The sequence below is a fragment of the Carassius gibelio genome, chromosome A2 (assembly GCF_023724105.1).
Source record: "Carassius gibelio isolate Cgi1373 ecotype wild population from Czech Republic chromosome A2, carGib1.2-hapl.c, whole genome shotgun sequence".
In the NCBI taxonomy this organism is placed as follows: Eukaryota; Metazoa; Chordata; class Actinopteri; order Cypriniformes; family Cyprinidae; genus Carassius; species Carassius gibelio.
In genome coordinates this window covers 6,005,343-6,027,548 of record NC_068372.1, presented here as the reverse complement: position 1 = coordinate 6,027,548, position 22,206 = coordinate 6,005,343, and the positions used below count along the sequence as shown (strand labels likewise).

General features: G+C 36.0%; 1 protein-coding gene across 1 annotated transcript in view; it reads left to right on the top strand.

Moving 5' to 3' along the window:
• Positions 1 to 20,673, top strand: part of LOC128025067 (probable G-protein coupled receptor 158) — a 45,161-nt gene extending 24,488 nt beyond the window's left edge. Inside the window, exons 6-11 of the mRNA XM_052611056.1 lie at positions 7,218 to 7,327; positions 7,453 to 7,691; positions 9,017 to 9,155; positions 15,430 to 15,535; positions 15,644 to 15,790; positions 16,591 to 20,673. Of these exons, the coding sequence (XP_052467016.1) occupies positions 7,218 to 7,327; positions 7,453 to 7,691; positions 9,017 to 9,155; positions 15,430 to 15,535; positions 15,644 to 15,790; positions 16,591 to 18,321 (2,472 nt within the window). The 3' untranslated portion in view covers positions 18,322 to 20,673. The remainder of the gene's footprint in view (positions 1 to 7,217; positions 7,328 to 7,452; positions 7,692 to 9,016; positions 9,156 to 15,429; positions 15,536 to 15,643; positions 15,791 to 16,590) is intronic.
• The last annotated feature ends 1,533 nt before the right edge of the window (positions 20,674 to 22,206 follow it).

Sequence of the window (22,206 nt, the reverse complement as noted above, 5' to 3'; positions counted from 1 at the left end):
TGAGCCACTTTCATTACATGGACTCACCGAGGTGAATTATTTTTCTAAATATCTCCATTAGTGTTCAACACAAGAAAGAAAGTCATTAATATATGGTACAGCATGAAGATTAGTAAAAAATGAGAGAATTATTATTATTATTTTTTTTGGTTGGAGTATCCCTATAAACTTGCAGTTGCACTCATTTGTCTTTCCATTCACCGCTTTTCTTATTATCTTGTTAACCAAGCATTATGGGTTCCTGCAAAAGCAGTACTGGGTGACAAAACAGGTTCTCTAAATTCCTGTGATTTACAGATAGAAACAGGAATGCATCCTGGCTGACCATTTTTTATCAGATCAGCACAAAGCATCTAATGCTAGATGGAAACCAGGAGCAGTTTGAATTTAATGCTAACTTTGAAGGACCAGGCAGCACAGGATGCAGCTGTAAATATCCATTATGATTTCTTGGTTTTATCCTCAGTTGACTGATTTGTACATTCTGCTCCTGAGGCACTTTGAAATGCGATGGTCTGCTTTTCACTCGGTCCTGTGCCATGGCTGGCGGTGTATTACATAAGCCTGTTCAATGTTCAAACTGACATTATTTTTTTTTATCAGCTTGAATTCGTTGACCAGATTTCACACAGATGAACCATTTCAAATGTCTTATTCTTGTCACATTTTAATTTTCTGTTGTATCTGAAGGGCCAAGTGTAACCCCATCAGAGCATCTTCACACTGTAATAACTAGATAACTCATGTAAATGAAACTTTGATCAAACACAATGGGAGATGCCCTTTATTTGACCACATCTCATTTGTGAATACCTTTTCCTTCTTGCGTAAAGCTGATTTCCTCAGCAGCAGTGACTGTGTCCTGTTGTGCTCCTGTCTCGGTGGTATTTTTCTCTGTTCTTAAGCAAAGCACAGCTCCCAGACCATCTGTGATAGTCAACAGCTCTTGCATTTATATGAGAGATGAGAGAAGATGAAACAGGGTAGGGATGGGAACTTCTAAATAGGGGATTTGAGGATTGGATTGCACTTCTATTTCTTATAAATGGAAGAAAGTGCAATGCAAAATATAGTGGAATAAACCTGGGTTCTGGATGAAAGAGCCAGTCTCTAATCTGAAAAGTCATTGTGTCACTGCAACTGCTGTTAGAAGCTCCAGTTGCTATAGAAACAGTCAGCATTCTGAGACGTGCACTTGCACACTGGCTGGTCTAGTCTGAAAAATATGCTTTTTTTACACAATCTGAACATGGGAAACAATATTTATGAGACGGTTGATTTCAGATTTAATTTGTGATTTAGAAATTTAATGGAAAGCTTGGTGAACAGTATTGGTGAATTTGAATTTCCCCTTTCAAAGAGATAGGAGCTGCACTAGCATGGCTGAAATAGCTGTGCGAGAGGCGTTTCAAATATGGCCGCCGAGTGAAATGATTTGCCGTAAAGGGAAGTGTGTGAAGCTATATTATTATTTCTATATTTTTCTCCTTTTTGTTTGAAGAAAATGTACAATTAACACTAAAAAGTAAACTTAGGATGTCATGTACAGGTATGTGATTTTTACATCAAAAGGGATTATTTTAATAGATTAAAGAGATTAAAAATATTAAAGAACACTGGTTTAGTGATGTTTATCCCTAAATGTAAAAAAAAAAAATAAAAAAAAAATGTTTATTTTATTTAAAAATGAAGCAGGGATTTTTTGTCATTGTTTAATAAAAAGCATTCACAGCATCATAAAGGCTCATGAATTATAGTTATGAACAAAATAGTATAGTTATAAAATATTATAGTTTTTATGATAAAAAAAACAATTTATATAATCTGTCAATGATCTGATAGTCAACGTTAACATGAAATCATATTTATTTTCTTAATTTACATTTTAATGTGAAAAAACTATTTTCTTTTTTGAGTGACATTTTATTTTTTTCCCATTCAACCTCTATTATTCTCTATTATTTTGACAGTCTTTGTATTATTTGTTTTTGCAGTTAATGTATTAAAATGCAAAAAAAGTAATACATATTGCTCAATCACTTATAGAGGTCTGCTTCATTCTATTCACATTCCCTAAAACCGACATTCACTAATTCACTATATTATTTTATAATTGACTTTTTAGAAAGTGGAAATGAGTGTTCAGTGCGCGCTCACAACAGACACGGAAGAGAAGACAATGCTGAATAAAGTCATAATTTTTTTTATTTTTGGGCCAAAATGTACTTTCGATGTAAATTCTAACTGACCCTCTGATGTCACAAGGACTACTTTGATGATGTTTTTCTTACCTTTCTGGACATGGACAGTAGACCGTACACACAGTGTCAATGGAGAGACTGAGAGCTCTCGGACTAAATCTAAAATATCTTAAACTGTGTCCCGAAGATAAACGGTTTGGAACAACTTGAGGGTAAGTGATTAATGACATAATTTTCATTTTTCTAACCCTTTTTTTCTAACCCTTTAAGTCAGGGTTGCAAAAGGTGTTTCATGTTCCCTATTTCTAACAAATTGATGGCACAGCAGATTGATCTTGAGCTCTGCATGGAACAGACGACAGTTGTCAGTGATCAAATATGTGCATGCTCTCAGATGCTCTATGGCTGCGTGTGTTTTCTCTGCTCTGCCACATGCTGCTGTTCTGCTTTGCAGCGCTATGCATTATTTACAAGTCCATCAAGTTCTAGCGCAAGTTGTTAAAAATAAATCCACTGATTAATTAATGTCAGAGTGTGGAAGGGAAAGGGGGCCACCTATTTGTCTCCAGTCTGATGATACAAACATGTCGCTTCATTTCTGTTGCTGTCCTTGACTCCCTGCCCTACAGTTCTGACAGGACAGACACACAATGGGAACTTTGAACCTAAATAAAAAAAAATGTATGACAGATTTTGTGGAAAATTCAATAAAAATGTTTTGATGTAAAGAAATATGCTTAAATACATGCAATTACTAAAACTAACACTAATACTATAAATTAAATAAAAAGGACTTCAATTGCATTCACTCCAAACAAGCCACATAAGAAATATAACAATATTTAACCAATCACAAGATATCACGCATCCCTGCTTCAAAAAATAAAATGTTAACACTTTATTTTAAGGACCACTTCTCACAATTAACTAGCATACATATTACTAGCATATTGTACTTATAAAGCACATTTTAAAGCCTTCTTCTGCATGACCATATTTTAGATCTCTGCAAGCAGCAATTACCGGGGTTCAAGCACTTTAAGGACTTTATGGCTTCTATGCTGTTAGGGTGTAGGACAATGTGAAATGTTTGTTTGACACATCCAAAATAGACAATTTGATCACACATAATAAAAGGGTTAACCCTGGGGTGTCCAAACTTGGTCCTGGAGGGCCGGTGTCCTGCAGAGTTTAACTTCAACCCTAATCAAACACACCTGAACAAGCTAATGAAGGTCTTATAGGTATATTTGAAACATCCAGGCAGGCTTTACTCTGCAGGATACCCCTGGGTTAAACTATAATACTTAACACACACTGTATTACTTAATACACTAAGCACTAAGCATGCACTCTCTCTCTCACACTCTCTCTGTCTTTCTCACACACACACACACACACACACACACACACACACACACACACACACACACACACATATTTGCTGTAAATATAGATATTTTAAATAGATGATAGGTAACAAAAAACTTACTGCATGTCTCCTGTTCATGATAAAATTTTTCAGATTTAATTGTAATCATGTGGCATAAATATAAAAACTGATATATCTGTATAAGTGAAGTGGTAAACCTTGACTAATGTCATTTTTGTAATGTAATAACAATGATTTCATAATGTCTAAATGTAAATTTGAAAGTTAAATCTGAGAAAAGAAGTATAGTAGTGAGTAGAATGAGCCAATGAGGTTCTTTGCTGCCATCTAGTGGTTATAATTGCAATTTCATGGAATTTACCATAGAAATAGTGTTTTTAACCTTTATTAATATTATAGTGCTATTTTTCGCCCAATGTCCATACAATTTTGCATGAATGTTTAGAGCCATATGATGTATTGTTGATGCTAAGTTGACTTAGTTTTGTGAAGTTCTGATAGTTGTTTTAGGATTTTCAAGCTTTTGGTTGCATTAGATCAAGACCCTATTTTAAAATTACTGTTACAGCTGTCAAAATTCAAAGGGTCAGCATTTATTAGATTTTTTAAATAATTATTGACCTAAAGACTATATTAATTTTAAAAACCTAGGACTAGTTTACAAAAGTATTTAAGAAATTATCTCAAATATTTAAAGAACAATTTGATTGAGAGCAATGGTATTAGAGGCAAAGTTGTTTATAATGAGGAGGTCTATCGTATGATATGAAGATCAAGTTTATGTTTGAAACAATGCAAAATATATGAACATTTTCTGTGATTTCCGTTAATTTACCACATACATATTATGATTTTGAATCATTTTTAATTGTTATAAATCTTGCATAACCTTGCATAGTTGTTTAGAATCTTATGCCTCATGTGCTCACATATTTTCATGAACTTCTGAGTTTTTGTTTTGGAGATATAGTGCTCCTTTTCTAAATTACCCAATTATAGCTACCTGAAGGCTAAAATTGGTTTAATAATTATTGATCTAGAGAGTCCAGTGAATTGTACTGCAGTGGTTGAATTTTAGGTTGAGTAAAAAAACTAGGACTAGTTTGAAAAAGTACGTTTTTAACATAATTGAGAATATTTAATGAACTATTTGATTGACTGCAATGGTTCTTGAGGCAATGTTGTTCAGTATGAGGAGATCTATCGTATACATACAGTCGGCATCTAGTCATAGCTGGGGGCGTGGTGAGGGCGGAGTCGGCGTGGGGGAAAACACAGCGAACATCGTGTGTATTTGAATGACAAAAATGCACATACTGAGCGCTCATTCACAGAGACGCGTAGAAAACTGTAGTCTCTTTTAACTTTAATATTCATATACAGTAGTCCATATCAATATTTGATTTATTTTACAGCTCTACTGTAGATGTATTCATTCAAAAATAGCCATATTCCGTGACGTTCTGTTTTATAAAGCCGGTTCCATTTTTGACTGGATTCCGTGATTTGATCTGTATCGCTTCGCAAACAAAGACGCTACGCACTTGAAACCAAGCGAGAACCAGGTGAAAGTCATAGTTAATAGTTAGTTAATTGTGAGAACTGGACCTTCAAATAAAGTGTGACTAATAAAACATATTTATTTCATAAATCATTAATACCATATATGTTATACCAGGGTTGTACACCAAGTTTAGCTTTCTTTTCTTCTTCTTCTTCTTTTTATTCTAATAAACTGGATCCATTTGAAACATTGCTGCTTTTACATTAGAATAGGCTTGATGAACATAGTTGTTCTAAGCCAGTTTCTAGAAACCAGCGATGACATTTGGTGCTAAAAATGGCTGCATGAGTATTTTGCCACGCATCAACATGATGCCTCATCAAGCTGGACAGCGTTTCTAACCAGAATGCCCTGCTGAGGATTGCTGGCGAACATACTGTATCTGTGCATTGTAAATGAGCCTAGTATAAGGCAGGTTTATAAGATGGAGAATGAACAGAACCAAGACAATAAAATAACAAAGGCATTTTCCCCAGTTTTGTTCTAGTGGTGGATTAGTTTCATGTGTCAACAGTTCAGTCTATTTCATCAAAATATGACCTTACTGTACATCAAGCTCTTCACTTTCCTAATGAGTGAAAAGGCATGTGCTCATTTATTTATCTGAGAGGAGAAGTGCTGCTAATTGAGTCTTGCTCATGGTTAGAAGCTGCACATGGCGAGCTCTTTGATTATACTGGAGGGACCGTTTTGCTGTTTGCACATTTAAGAGGATGACTGTGGATTGGAGAGCTGTACTGGTGATTCTCCTGGGAGACACAAGAACAGATGCATCTTTCCATCAGTCTGCGCCAATATTTATTTATTTCATTCTGCTACTTTAAATGAGACAGGCTCAGAGCAAAAGGGACACCAGGCTCGACAGATAATTAGGAATTCAGGGAGCACTTCACAGGCTTGGGAGGATAAAGAACAACGATTAAACTGTTCTTATACTTCATTCATACACATAATAATATTTTGTGTAGTTTTGAAATATATGTGTTTTCGAGTAATGAATTGATTTTCACGCACAGCCTTTGAATGGGAAAATGCATACAAAGACTGTATAATTTACAACTATATCTGGCCAAGTGTCATGAAATATTTCATATTTCAGTTTAATAAATAAAGCAATTTCTTTTGCGTCTAGAAAACGTAGCTTATTTTAAATGTCGTTAATGCTGTTGCTTTTTAAATTATTGTAACAATTAAAAGAAAAGTTCTCTTGCTGAAAATGTACCCATCTTCAGGCCATCCAAGATGTAGATAATTTTGTTTCTTCATCAAAACAGATTCTGAGAAATGTAGCACTCCATCCCATGCTCTGCAGTGAATGGGTGCCGTCAGAATCAGAGTCCAAACAGCTGATAAAAAACATCACAATGATCTACAAGTCATCCACACCACTCCAGTCCATCAGTTAACGTCTTGTGAAGTAAAAAGCTATGTGCTTGTAAGAAAAAAAAATCTATAATGAAGGTGTTTTAACTTTATACTGTTGCAAAAATACAAGTCCATAATCCATAAATTCCTCCAGTGAAAAAGTCCACCCCCCTTGTCCTCTCAAATCAAAATCCACACACATATTTGTTTAGAACTGTTTTGGCTTGTAAACAGTGCATATTGTAATCTGTGCATATTTCTGTCCTGATTCAGACCAGACAACTTTTTCACTGAAAGAAGCAATATTATGGATAAAGCACTCAGTTGGAAGTTAAAAACGTCTTAATGATGGATTTGTTTCTTACAAACATGTAGCTTTTTGCTTCACGAGATGTTTATGTTTTTTTCACATTACAGTAATGAGAATTTGAAGTGGAAATCTGAGTGAATATGCTTCTAAAAGTAGTTTTCATTTTCTTTTAGTAAAACATAATTCCATACTACTTTATTTAGATTTTTAATGTGCAATATGACATATTCTTGACAGGTTTCAAGAGACTGAGTTAGCTACTTTCTGTTTACTGAAAAGCATCGGTGAAACTGATGTGTTCTTATCATAATTACAAATGAATACCATAGAAATTCAGTGAGTAGTCAACTTACTAACTTTTCATTTTTATCTTTGTATCACCAGGTTATGATACAGTATTTTAATCCAAGTGTTTTCCGGTGTATTCTCCTGAGATGGGTGCGTTTGCTCGGATTTGCCATCGTCTATGGAACAGTGATTCTCAAACTGTACAGGTACAGATAATGCTGCCAACTTCACAGTGAACAATCATGTTTCTGCTGAAGTCTGCATGAGAAAAACGTGTTGCTTTAGTTGACCTCTTTTATATTTGTGTCCTGTCCTTGTTTCTCATATCAAGGGTTTTAAAGGTTTTCCTATCCCGCACCGCACAGAGGATCCCGTACATGACCAGCTGGAGGGTTCTGCGTCTGCTTGCTGTGATTTTGCTGGTGGTCGTGTGGTTCCTTGTGGCCTGGACTTCAGCCGTATGCCAGAGCCCTGACACCCATGACGCCCTCATCGATATCGGTTTGACCCCAGAGGGCCTGCAGTTCAGCATGTGCCTGATGGACAGCTGGGACTACATGATGGCTGCTGGTCAGTTCTTATGCTTATGCTTATTCTACCATAACCAGCATTGGAAAGCAAAATACAGACAGCGGCCCAATTAAAAATGTCAAATATTTTATGAAGCACAGGAGGAACTGCAATGGAAACAGCCTGAAAACTCATGACATCTTTTCGTGCACACAAACAAAGTCATTCTAACTTGTATTATTTCAGAAGGACAAAGACATAAGCTATACTTGCAATTTTTGGTGTCTCAGTTCTCTTATTTTTTTATTTTGTTCATTTTGTTAGGGGGGGAGCATGGTAAACATTTTAATTTTGGGGTAAAATTTTCCATTAGCACTGGTTTAGTATAGTTAACTAAAACTAAAATCATGAAATAATAATAATAATTAAAAATTGTGTTATGTAGACATAAGAGCCTGTCCTCCAACAAAAAACGACCATATAGTTTGTTTGTGCAAGCACCTTATTACGACCTATATTTACATTTTAAAGTTAAGTGGCCTCTAGCACGCGTAAAAATAATGACAGTATCGCGTTGCATCTGTCGTCATGACATTACGTATAACGTCATTACCAATCAAAACTTTTTACACTGATCTCACAGTAATTCGTACATATTTTACTAGGTAGCTTATTCGTTCGAATGACCACACCTAACCCCATCCCTAAACCTAACCCTCACAGAAATCATGCTAAATTATGATTTATTGAGCATATACATTTTACGCACACGTCCGTTCTCTGGGATCGAACCCATGATAGTATGATTACATATCAAGGTATAACGCAATAATAATTTGAAAATGACCTTTTGCCCATAGGGGCGCAATTGTAGTTTACGCTGTGATGGGTCGTATTTCAGGGATTTGGACAAATGACCTGTACGAGCATATTGGTTGGAGGACAGGTTGAGACATAAACATAAACAAGGTAGGGTGTGGATCAAGGGATCTTAAAATACGGTCATGCAGAATAAGATATTAAAATGTGCTTTATAAGTGCTAATAAACAGCTAATATGCTAGTAATATGCATTATGATAAGCAAGTAGTTAATAGTGAGAATTGGCCCTATACTAAAGTGTTACCAAATATATAAATGTATGGTATGATTATGGAGTTTAAAGATTAAGCAAATTCTATTTGGATTTGTAACGTTGTTGTTTCTTTAAGATGTTCATGCTCCGTCGACTGGGTGTTATTTGAGTGATGCAGCAAAGGACAGAGTGAGGGGAAACAGCCTTTCAGGCAGTGTGAAATCACATCTTTTCAGCTGGCATTCCCAGACTTGACACTCTAAATAATTAGTGACGGCCCTGTGCTGTGTCTCCTTGTGTTCCTGTTCCAGCGGAGTTCCTGTTCCTGCTGTGGGGAGTGTATTTGTGCTATGCTGTAAGGACCGTTCCCTCTGCTTTCCACGAGCCACGCTACTTGGCAGTCGCCATTTATAATGAACTCCTCATCTCTGCAATATTTCACATCATTAGGTGAGCAATGTGCATTAGTTATGAGTAGCAACGGCAGAAGCATGATTAAGATGACATGCCTCCCATGTTTATTCATGAGACGGCTCTCTGCATTTATGAGTGGAATGCAGCGCCATACTTGAGGAATTACATGAGAGCTGAAATGCAAATCAAATACAATCTGATTTTCTGAGGTTCCTCGTGTGCAAGGATAAAAAACTTTCTAGATGATTTCTAAAAAAAGCCTTTCTCCAAAAAAAATTAAGTCTGGTGAAAAAATGAATGAAAATGGTTACATCAAACATTTCCCTTACTTTGTGTTTTCAGTTATCCTCTTAGCAAGCTAAAAACTTTTCTTCCCTTTTTTATTTTCCAATTTTAAAAACTGATTTTAAAACACTAGGCGTCATACACTTGCCAAATTTGTAAATGGTAAAGTGAAAAACTGGACATCATACACTAAATGATCACACACTACCAGACTTTTGTTCTGTGGGTTATGTGCAACAAACTTCAATATTCTGTAAAACAGGTCACATCGCTTCTGGTTCAGGTCTCTTTGTGTGTGTTTCTTTAAATATAGAGCTGTTTCACTCAAGATGTCTATCACATACACAGACTGATATCCCAAAGGTTATTTTCTTCTTTTGGATATTAATATATTGGAATAAATTGTTAACAACAAATAGAACTAGCTAAAAAGTCCATAGATTTTGCCATCAGTTCCAGAGACAATGAAACCTGTTTTCCAGTTTGTTTCTGTGATGTTCAGCATAAAGCCTAAACTGTAAAGAATCATGCACCTTATTAATAGGAGCCTCATGAAAAATGGAAACCATTTGTGTAATATCGGTTTAAAATACATTTCAAAACATACCCAACGGAGCCAGAGGGATAAAGGGACAAGGCGAAACCAGAGCAGAGGCGTAGCAATAGGCCAGGAAAAGCAGGCAATTGCCTGGGGCTTCATATTTTGAGGGGGCCCCCGACAGCTGACCATTTGAACAATCGAACATGTCATTATTAATATAACGGACCCATACATCTGCATCCCCCTTAGAGGGGCCCCTCTCGTGTTGACCTGGATGTGCTTCATTTTTCCTCATGATGCGTCTGGAGGCATTTAAAAACTGGCACAGTGCTTACTTGTGTATTTGCTAATTTAAACATGAAGAAGACATATACTTCTGGCAGCCAGATGCAGAAAAAAAGTAAGAAGTGGAGGAAAAGAGGAAAAATTACAGTGGTAAATGATGAAGATAAGACCTAAGGACTTAAGGGTAATTATATGACAAACAAATGTTTTCATTGTTAATTCTTCTTCTAAGAAAAAAAGAAAAACTCAAAGCTGCTGGATCTGGGTGTGGCTGAATATTCTGCAACATCGGAGATGTGACAACATATTATTTTATTTTAAAAGAGTGGTCAACACTGGCAGGGTGAAACACCAGAGAACAGGTATAATCCAGGGCAGACAAAAGATTAATCCAATAAACAGGCAATGGTCAGGCCAGGCAGCAAACGATCAAAAACAAGGTAAACAGTCCATGGTCAAAACAAGGAAGGCAAGGAAAGAAAACACAGAAACTGTGAGTGCATCCTTTATAGTCATCCTTATTGGAAAACAGGTGGAGTCTGTTAATGAGTATCTAGGCTGCGGTTATGGGAAATGAAGTCCGGGGTAGACTGGCAACAGTCGGGGGTGGAGTTCATGTGGACTCCAGCTGAAGATTGTGGCAGTATTAAAAACAGAAAGGTTTTCCTTTGCATTTTTAAAATGTTGTGCATAAAGACGTCAACACTGTCAAAATGGTTCCCATTCACATCTGCGAACACAGTTAAAAATGCTATATAATGCATGACAGGTCAGTAGATAGTGATGTAACTTTGTAAAGAAGCACTATGTGCACATACATATAAAATGAAGATATGTACGGATGTGCATGACATCACCGTATTCTTGAATTTACGTTTTTGTAATTTACTCAGTGATGATAATGGTATCCATTTTTTTTTAAATTTGCAATTTGATACCAGTTTTCAAAACCTTTGCATATTCAGGCCCCCAAAATGCTGTTGTTATATAAATGAATGGCCAAAAAACTGTTTTTAGTTTAAAATGGTTTTGTAAAAACAACTTCTTTATGAGAACAAACTCCTCACTGCAGTTAGTTTATAAGTTCTCTCTTCTCTGCTTTGATTTTTCTTGTATTTTCTGCACATATTTCTGTCATGAGTGCCACAAACCCAGATAGGCAAACTAGTATCAGCACAAGCAAAACTGTTTGCATTTGAACTTGCGTCACGCAATGTGTGTTCATGCTCTCCTTCACATTCCAAACCCATCACGATTATAAAGGATTTTCAACCCAAACTGGGTCAAATCAAACCAACTTCCTCACCCAAGAATCCCAACCCAGTGTAGCCAAGCATAGCAGTAATTGGTTAAGAAAAGCTCTTTCTCAGGATGACACACTTGTTTTGATCAGGAATTGAGGAAGCGGGATAGCAGAGGCTAATTGCTAATTCAGATCAGCATAGAAATTCAACAGCTGTATTTTTAAACTTAAAATTAATAAGTTAAAAGATGAGCCCATGTTGTTTAATTTAAATAGAACTTCTTTTTATTTGCATGGGGATTTTTGTCCAACACAAGCTCTCTGTTGTTTCAGTAAAGTGTTAAAGTGATTCTGTATAGCGTTTAATCGCATTCCCTCAAGAATGTCCAAGTGTCCGTTCCTACCCCCACCAGGAACAGAGAATAACAGATTCTTTTAGAAAACCCCTCATCCACTTATATTTACCACAGCACTCATTTAGAAAGCTTCCTAAATAAATGTTGCTGCATTCAAAACACTGAACACAAGCTCTGATGATGGCTTTTGTTTTAAAATCTTCTCTGTTTGTAGTAGCACATTTAGAATAGAAGTAAACCAGGCCAACATACCAGAGAGTTTTAAAACAGAAATGTGAAGCTTGTATTTGTTTAAAGCACTTACATTAATTATTCAGTAAAAATGTTCATTATTAGAGCTATGAAATTCCCTTAAGCTGTCCTTCATGTAGATCAACATCTGTATATTCATCTGTATCTTTATATTTACAGCATACTTTATACTGTATATATGTACAGTATATTTGCATTAAGTAAATGTTTTTAATGGATAGTAACCTAATGTGAAAAAAACATGCCCTTAATTTTACTGAATGTATGCAAGTAGTGTACTTCATTTTAATTAACTACACTCATTTTACTTTAAAGTACATTTTAAACCATTACATTTTGAGATTTTTTGTAATTTTTTTAAGAATTGCACTTATTTTATATGTTGACTAACATATACTGTATAACAGGTAAAATACTTATAACTTGTAATTATGATTATAATTTGTAAAGTACTTATAATTAATTTAAACTAGTGTTAGTTAGTGTTACATGTAAAGTTAATACATTTTAAATGTACTAAATTGCAACTTCATCATGGTAAATGTTTAATTAAAGTTTCGATAGAAATTACTTTAAAGTATATTTTAATTTACTATAAATGCTTTTCAGTACATTTGGAAGTACACTTGAACTTTTATTTTAAAGAAAATATAGAAGCAACTATGAAGTAACAAAGGTGTACTTAAGTGGATCAAAAAAGCAATCTTAAGTTCAATTGCATTTAATACAAATCTAAAATATAATACATTTTCTTTTAATTGCAATTAATATGCAATTAAGTGTCCTGAAAACACAACATTCATTTTGCACTAAAGTATATTCGGTTACACTTTATTTTAAGGTGTCCTTTTTACAGTGTGATTATACATTTGGTTAGGATAGGGTTACTTACATGTAATTATCCATTTCTTAAAATAAAGTATTACTGAATATTCTTTTAGTATATCATATACATAATAAGTACTCTCTGTAAAAGATGCTGATGCTACTCTCATGCTAAAGTGTGCTTTTTTCACAAGGGACCTCACATCTGTATCTGCTGTTCTTGCACTTATTGTAAATTCACCATGTTTACCAACCTTACTGGCTCTATGTTGACACACATATATCCATCTTGTCTGCAACCCTCATTTACCAGTGTGTGACAGTGAACTGGTTTGTTTAACATGGATTGTGTAACCATGCCCCCTATAATGACTGAAAGTCGTCTTGGCCCCAGTTAGAAAGTAAAAACCAGATCACATCAGCAGAACTTTGCACTAGACTTGTAAAAAAGGTGAAGACAGCTAGCCTCAGCTAAACGACATCATGAAGACGGCACTGATAAGCCACTTGAGAGAAGGTTCATAAAATATGGCTGCTGCAGACAGCTTGCGCATAAAACTACTAAAGCCTAAAATAAACCCATTCCCCCTCTTCCTGTCTCACCCTTGGTCTGCCATCTGCCAGACTGCTCTGGTGCTCCTTCATTTCACTCTCTTTGACCACAGAATTATCTTCATTTATTTTCTCCAATAAATAATACAAATAAGGCGTAGATCTAGCAAATGGTTTTTGAAGCTGTGCTCTCTTGAATTTGTTTCGTAAACTAGTAGGACACGACCCAAAAATAGGACGCATGCTGATTTAAAAAATTGCGGAAACACTAATATCATATAATATATCTGTAATAAAGAGATCAGTGAACAGAAAGCAGTTTATAGTGAATTATAACTGTTTTTGCAAGTTAATCAACAAGGTTTGCTTTATGTAACACATTTAGTTTTGATATCCAAAAATAAGTGATAGAGTTATGAATAATTGTCATCATTCTGAATTTGTTATGTGACATGTTGAAATAACAAATGCCCAACACTGAGGTACTCTGAGTTGATTTGAAGTTGAAAGTCCCAACTTTTTTGTAAAATTAAGAATTATGGCAGAATCAAACTGGTGTGTGGTGAATGTCACAATTCAATTTATTGGCCTTCAGTGTGCTGCTATAGATTCTGCTCATTTAACTGATTTATGAGGAGACAGACTTTTACGACCAAATGTATTTCCCACCATTCTCTGTGGCAGCACGAGAATGAAAAAAATACACAGATAAAACGCCAATTACACACCTGATGTGAATTCTTTGCTCTTAATTTTGTTATGATACTGATAAAATGCTTTCTGGATTTGTTAAGAAGTGAAAAAAGAAAAGGAAATTGGTGTGTCATTTGAAAACAGTGGCAATTATAATTTCTACTAAACTGAAACTCAAATGGACTTGAATGCAGCATCAGGTCTGTTCTGGTAGGGATGCAGTCAATAGGAAACAACGATAAAAAAAAGCATGCTTAATGCAAATCTAAAATTCAGCTTGCATACCATATACAGTATGCATGCATAGAACAGAAAAATGATCAAGCTCAAAATGTATCTGCACTATTGTGTTTTTGTTTATTCCTCAGCTTTACTTGTAGTTTGTGTCGAACAATTTTTTATTGAATTGTTGGCTGATAACAGCATAAAACCATTAATAAACACTGCACTGAAATGTGTATGCACTTGCCATACATTGACTGCGCATTTCTCATATTCAGAGGCCTAATAAAATATTTTGATCAGTGTTTTTTGTTTAATGCATGGATCTGTTAACAACTCATCCATGTTTATCTGCAAAAATATGAACATTCTGCCTTTGTCATTTATAATTTTGCATAAATTTGGGCCTAGTTAATGTCAATACATTTTAATCTTCTATTTTTTGTAAATGTATTATTTTTGAATGATAAACAGTTTTGGTAGTGCATTGGGCTGCCACTTCATGCATTTATAACCTGGGTCCTGAGTCAGAATCTCTGTCCTAGAGTATACTTGTGGAGTAACTGGCATTATTTATAATGAAGGTATGACAGTGCCTAGAAGTTTTAGCAGAATCATTTCCTATGTCTGCCACCCCTGCTGGTTCTAGCAGATAAGCTCTGTTTGATGCACTGTTTTGATGCTTTGCCAAAGAAGCTCTTGAAAGGCAGTTTGATTAATGAGTCAGAGTTGCAGTACTCTTTGCATAACGGAGGAACGGTGACCTCCATTCCCTCCAAAATAATCAGGATACCTAACACCGTTGACTAAACACTGTTTAAATAAACAGAGCAAGCCTTTAGATGACACACCACTTTCAATTACATTTGCCCTCATTATGCTGTTTGAAGCTCTATGTTGTGAAATTTGCTCCTGTTCCTAAAATATTTCCAACGTTTATTTAGCTTTGATCTGCCATTTGTGATTCTCTGTCCAAACAAAAGTCAGAGGAGTGGCCTGCACGTGGTGATGGAAGATGCTTTTGGCACCTTTAACAAGCTTTGGTCTGATCTACAGGTTCTCTCTTGGCACTGGGCTGCATCCAGACTGGATGCTAATGTTATTTTTTGTCCATACGCATCTGACAGTGACGGTTACTCTGGGATTACTTCTCATTCCAAAGGTGATTATTATCCTTGTTGTTAAATCTGTAGAATGTCTGCAAACAGCATATGGAGTTTTAGCACAGTTTTTGAGAAAGTTTCATGTATTGTTTCATCCTTCACTGCAGTTCTTGTTCACTGGAACTCATACACGTGAGGATATAGCCACAGAGGCTTATGAAGATGAGCTGGATATGGGTCACTCAGGCTCCTGTCTGAACAGCAGTATAACATCTGCCTGGAGTGTGCACAGTTTGGATCCTGAGGACATTAGGGTAAGACATTTTCATTGGCCCTTTGAAATTCTATACACACAAACAATATCCTAAAACCAAAATCTAAAAATCTGACAAAGTTTTTGCAATGTTTGGACCCCATTGTTCAAAATTGTCTGGTACTGATTCAGGATCCCGTTTAGATTTCAGTTTAAATTTCAGTGAACTCTTGCTAGCGATATCTCTGTCTTGTTTAGGTACACTTATGGTATTCCAGACTCAGTCTATTTTAGGGATTTCATAGCAGTTTGAACCGGAGGAAACTATACTTTTAAGCAGGAAATTCTAAGCTTAAACTTTTTTCTCTAAAATACTTTGAATATGAAATGAATTGTTATTTGCGAGTGCCATCTCTGTAAAATATGTATCTGGTAAACAAGCACTTTCCATTATTTGTTGGATCACAGAACACTAAATTATTGATGGAGACCAGATCACAAGCAAAATATGATCTAGATTCACTTTAATGTAAAAAAACAATAGCCTCATGAATGGTGCCCTAACATTTAGCGCAGTTGCAGTTTCTAGCAACTGGAGATAAAACCCTTTTTTTTTTTGTCCTTTCCAGTCCTGTCTCTCTCTTCACTATGTTCACTACACTCTTCACTTTAATCTAAATGCAAAAACACCAAACATAAATCTTAGGAAACAATGTAAACGCAATGAGAACTGGGTTCTTTTTCACTAAATTAATATTTGGGTCAGTTTAGAATAGAGGAATTGAGTGTGGTTCTTCTACAAGGGACATAAGAGTGAAAACTTCACTTTGTTTTGTATTATGTGTTCTTTGCCTTTATCAGGAGGAGCTCAAGAAACTCTATGCCCAACTGGAGGTCTATAAAAGGAAGAAGATGCTGGCCAATAACCCTCACTTACAGAAAAAACGCAGTTCCAAGAGAGGACTTGGACGGACACTAATGCGCCGCATCACAGAAATACCAGAGACAGTGAGTCGGCAATACAGCCGGGAAGATCGAGATGCAAGTGACCACGGGAGTAACAGAGGCACCCTGAGGAGAAACCCATTTGACCCATCTCACTCCGGGAAGTCAAGGGAAGAATCATTAAAAAGAAAGATGTTCTCACTGAAGAGATCTCATAGCTATGACCATACACACGACCAAGGAGGGGAAACCAATGGTGTTTGTGAAGATAAAATTGAGAATTCTACTACTGAGGCTTCTCTGCTTGACACCTTGATGGGGCGGAGGTCCAACAAGAAGAACCCTGAGGTGCCAAAGGTCGAGTTAGCCGAATCTACTGAGTCAGTGCCCTTAGTGTGCAAGTCCGCCAGTGCACATAACCTAGCAGCGGAAAAAAAGCCTGTACATCTTCGGACCTCTATGTTACAGAAGTCACTGTCTGTCATTGCTAGCGCCAGAGAAAAGAAGCTGGGCATTACGGGGAAGACCCACAGTGTGGAAGATGCCAGTAAAAAGGGTCTCAAAGCAAAGGACAGCTCAGCACTTTCAGAAGTGGACGAATCCCCTGAGTGTTTACCCAAAATGATCATCAGCCAGTCGGTTGAGTACACCAAAACACCTAGTAAGATGGGCATCATGAAGCAGCAGGTGAGTGGCAGTCAGCCTTCCATTTTTTCAGAACCAGGGAAGAGCAAGGACCTGTATGATCTCTCTGAGGTGTGCCCTTGGGAGGTGGAGGAGTTACCCACTCCAACAGAGGGCAAGTCACAGAAGCATGTTTCCATTGCCCCCAATGAAACCAATACAAATGGGAAAAGTGGACACAAGTCTCAACACAAACAAAAAGGCTTGGGCCAATCTCTGTCAAACCGGCGCCGCTCCAGAGATAAGACTGGGGACAGGGATGAAGGGAGGAAACCCAAATCACCACTCAACCTCAATGCCCACAAAGATGCAAGTCCATGGAGCTTTGAGGATGTATCGGTGCAATCAATGGAGACTGTACGACTGTCCCCAGAGAGAACAAGCCGCAAAAAAAGTGTCACTCCTACAGATGGAAAAGCCAAAATCATCTTCTCAGACATCTCCAAATCCACGGGTAGCCTTTTACAGCCTCCAGCTCTCATGGTTGATATCTGTCCTTGGGATTACGATCCCCCTCTGTCCCCCAACCAGGACAAGACTTCCAGCCCCACACATCATTCAAAGAGAAGAGATTCTTGCTCGAAAAGAAAAGGATCATGCTCCTCCAAAGAGAAAGCTAAGGATAAAGATGATGATAAACGATCGTCCAAAAATAAGGAGCGAAGAAGCTCCTCAAGCAAACCCTCTGAGAAGCGTCGCACAAGCCAAACATTAGAGGGGGACCAAGTTCCCACAGTGGCATCTGGCAGGAGGAGGAGCTCCACTAGAGACTCCGCCATCAGCGGCAGTAAGCGTGCTGATGTTTGCCCCTGGGAGACAGAGGTATTGCCCAGTGTTATCTCAAATGATAAACAGCCTCCAACGACTGAGAACCACACAACTCAAACACAGTCCACTTACCTCAACACGGCTGATGTTTGTCCATGGGACTTTGAAGAGAAGCTGTCAGGGAAAAGTGCATGACACAGCAATCACATAATTATACCACTCCAGTAGGGTGTCTGAGATGGCAGATTCCATATTTGAAAGTCAAGGCCCATTCACACCAAGAAAGCTAACTGTAACAGTAACTGGCTTCCACATCAACAACAGACACTAATGTGCACTGCAGTGATGTCGTCTGCCACTTTAAATGCAGAAGCTCCTTGAAGATGGATGGGTTCTGATTGGCTATAAAGGGTTTTTATCATTTGTCAGCTGGAAAACGTAATTCTAAACATGATATTGCTGTTGTGTGGACTATTTTTCATATATTTATAACAATTACTTAACCTTTATAGTTATGGCTATCGTTCTTGGTGTGAATGGGCCTTTAGCCTTATTTTCACATTTATTTGTTTTACGTTTTAAATAAGTTTGCATATATACCAAGTAAAACACTTTTTCAGTTTTAAACTTATGTGCAAGTTTTTAAACCTCCACTGTATTGCCAACGGTACACTGAGTGTTTTAGGCGATTTAGGCAAATTTAACAGGAATGCAAATGGGTTAATGCTTGTTAATGTATAATGTAAAAGTTTCAACAACAAAAATTGGCTTCCAATTAAAATTTAAATATAGTGCCTTGCAAAAGTGTACAAACCCCTCTCATTTTCAGTGTCAAGCTTGATATTTAATGTATTTATTAAAAACAATATAAATACATAAATAAATAAATAAATAAAAAACATTCTGAAGTGCACACAGTGGATGTCCCAGTAGCACTTTTGCTTCAGTTATATAATAAATATACTGCAGTTATAATATATTATAATACTGCAGTTTTTAAATTCAGTAAATGAGAGAATTTGTTTTTGTGGTTTGAAGACCTTCACAAGGCACAGTTAGAGAGAGTGGGGTAAGATGAGACACATCTTGTATCTAGGAAACTGCATAATTATATATTTTTTACTATTTATTTTAAGCTGTAATATTTGACGAAATAAAGCACAGAATACTAACCCTACCTGTTTTTACTCCAGTTAGTAATTCTCAGGGCAGGTTTATTATTAATAATTTTGAAGGTCAATACATACATACATACATACATACATACATATATATATATATATATAATTGTTGTATTGATAAATACTTTGAAGATTTGGCAGCACATAGTTGAAATAGTTGCCAAAAGTAACTTTAAACTACAGGTATATAAATATAACAGAAAACAAGCATTTGTGTAACATTTAAAATATAGCTGTTGTAAAGTTCCAATGTGGCAACTATCCCCAGTCTCTATATCATACATGTTGATGACTCAATAGATACTAACTATATATAAATGATTTGGCTGAATAATACAACTGAAACATAACATAGTTTTTATTTTATTTTATTTTTAATGGTGGTTGGTGGTTAAAAATTACCTACGGGAAGGTTGAACTCGTAAGAAATCTAATTTCATTGGCCCTATGCTTTAAATTATTTTTTGTAATAGCAGTTTTATAATAGCAGGAGGCTCATCTTACCCTATTCTTATCTACATTTTAAATTGAATTATAAATTACAAAAATGCAAAAACACTCCTTTAAAACTTCTATGAACAACAATATTCACCTGATGCTCACTTTAAGTGTGAGTGATTGATAATTAAGATCGGTCTTTTAAAAATATATCCTATATTGCTCAAAATTTTCTTAATTGCTTAAATTTACCAAATATATTTAGGGATATTTTTAATATTCATGGGTACTATTTTAGACATGGTCTACAATGCTTTCATTTATTCATTTATTTTATACAATGAATGGTAAAGATCAGACAACTGTACACCAGCAGGTTGCAATTTAAATCAGTTGCTTCATCATTCTCTGTAAAACATTTGTATCAGTAAACTGCATGAATGCAAGTAAACCAAGCTACATTTTGAATCGGTGTTGAATATTGACAGAGAATTACAGTTCAAAGCATTTGTTTGATCATTGCATGGGAACACTTCTCTGTTGAATTGTTGCTGGTACAGTATTGTTTTCCCCCGTTTTACAGAACCGTTTCCGTTCTGTTGTGATTTGTATCAGTATCAACTACTGTCTTACAACATAATCAGTGATGTCACACTATTGATGATTGTTGCATCAATGTATACAAAGTCACACTGGCTCTTGCATGACAGTGAGTAGGTTTGTCTTTTTACTGCACATGAAATTCTGAATCAGCAGGAGTGTTGTGAGTCTACTGAATATGTCAATGCAAAGATACATTCCTAACTTCAGTATTATTCAGTTGTTATGCTCAATAGCAATTCACCCAGGAACATTTCTACTGTAAATAAATATTGTGTGTTTCGCATGTACATACAAAACTTCCTGCAATAAACATTTTGTGTTCTGATTTGACTGGCCTCATGATCCTCATCATATGCTTATAGGATGATGTTTTAGTCCCTAATGGGTCACTTGGGTTGGCTTTTTGTCTACCAAAGAAAGTCTCCTAAAATGTAAAACAGACTACCCACTAAAGTCACAGTCCAAACTATTAAGTGAGTTAACATAATTAGTTATATATATATATATATATATATGTGTGTGTGTGTGTGTGTGTGTGTGTGTGTGTGTGTGTGGAGGAGGACTCTTATTTTAATAAATTTAATTTAATTTAATTTAAATAAGGAGGACTCTTATTTTAGCCAAAAGCAACATTTTGAAGTTAAAAACACCTTAATGAAGAACTAATCCTTTAAAATATATCAAGGGAAATTACCACCCTGAACTAGTTTTTAATGCCCATTTCTAAGATTCACATAAAGCCATGTATATTTTTATTGTGGAAAAGTCCAGTCAAAAGATGCTTTTCTCAATATTTATCTTTGGTTGGACTAAGTACCCTCCCTATTTGAATTAAGAAATACAGCATAGAACTTTTTTACAAGGACATCACAAACAGGGTACAAAAGAGAATCTGTTCACATAAGCTGCTCAAACCCTAATACACACCCATTCATGCATGGAAATGTGCAGAAGAATATGTAAAACACATGAAATCTTTCTTCGATAAGATGAAGCTTGTTGACAACATGAGGTAAGGACATTTTGTGTTAAATCAAATAGTAACGCTGCCTCCCTGTGGACAAACACCAACAGATCTTCACCAAGCATCGCATGACTGATAATACAATGTAATGAGAATGTTATGGTATATTATATATAAATCCTGTTTTTATCATGATTCAATACGTCATCCAGTACACACATGTATTAATAGTTAGTACTGATAATGATAACAAAAGACAAATTAAGATAATGTAACATTTTTTTTTAAATTAAGAACTGAATCTCTACTAGAATCATGTTTATGAACTGTTTTTAGATTTGTGATAATCCAAATCTATATCAAACATATGATATTCTGAATATATCCAATTTATGATCTGCATCTCTGTTAGACAGACTAATGATGATCAGATTCGTGATTGACTGTACACTGAAAAAAAAAATCTGTAAAATATACGGTAAAATACCAGCAGCTGTGGTTGCCAAAATTATACCATAAAAAATACGGTAACACCATCTTAGGTTTAAAGGGGGGGTGAAATGCTATTTCATGCATACTGAGTTTTTTACACTGTTAAAGAGTTGGATTCCCATGCTGAACATGGACAAAGTTTCAAAAATTAAGTTGTACGTTTAAAGTGTCCAAAAAAGTCTTAAGTTTTATTATATTCATAAGAGAAAGATAGTCTGTACCGATTTTTCCCGGAAAAACACGACCGACTGGAGGCGTGACGTGTGGGCGGAGCAGTTATACAACACACGATCGTGACCCTTTTTCGTTGGAATTGCACTTCTTGCCCTGGCAACCAAAAACACACTTCTTTTGTGACTTTTCGCGACGCTCTCGCTCTGATCAGTGGATCGCTCTGATCAG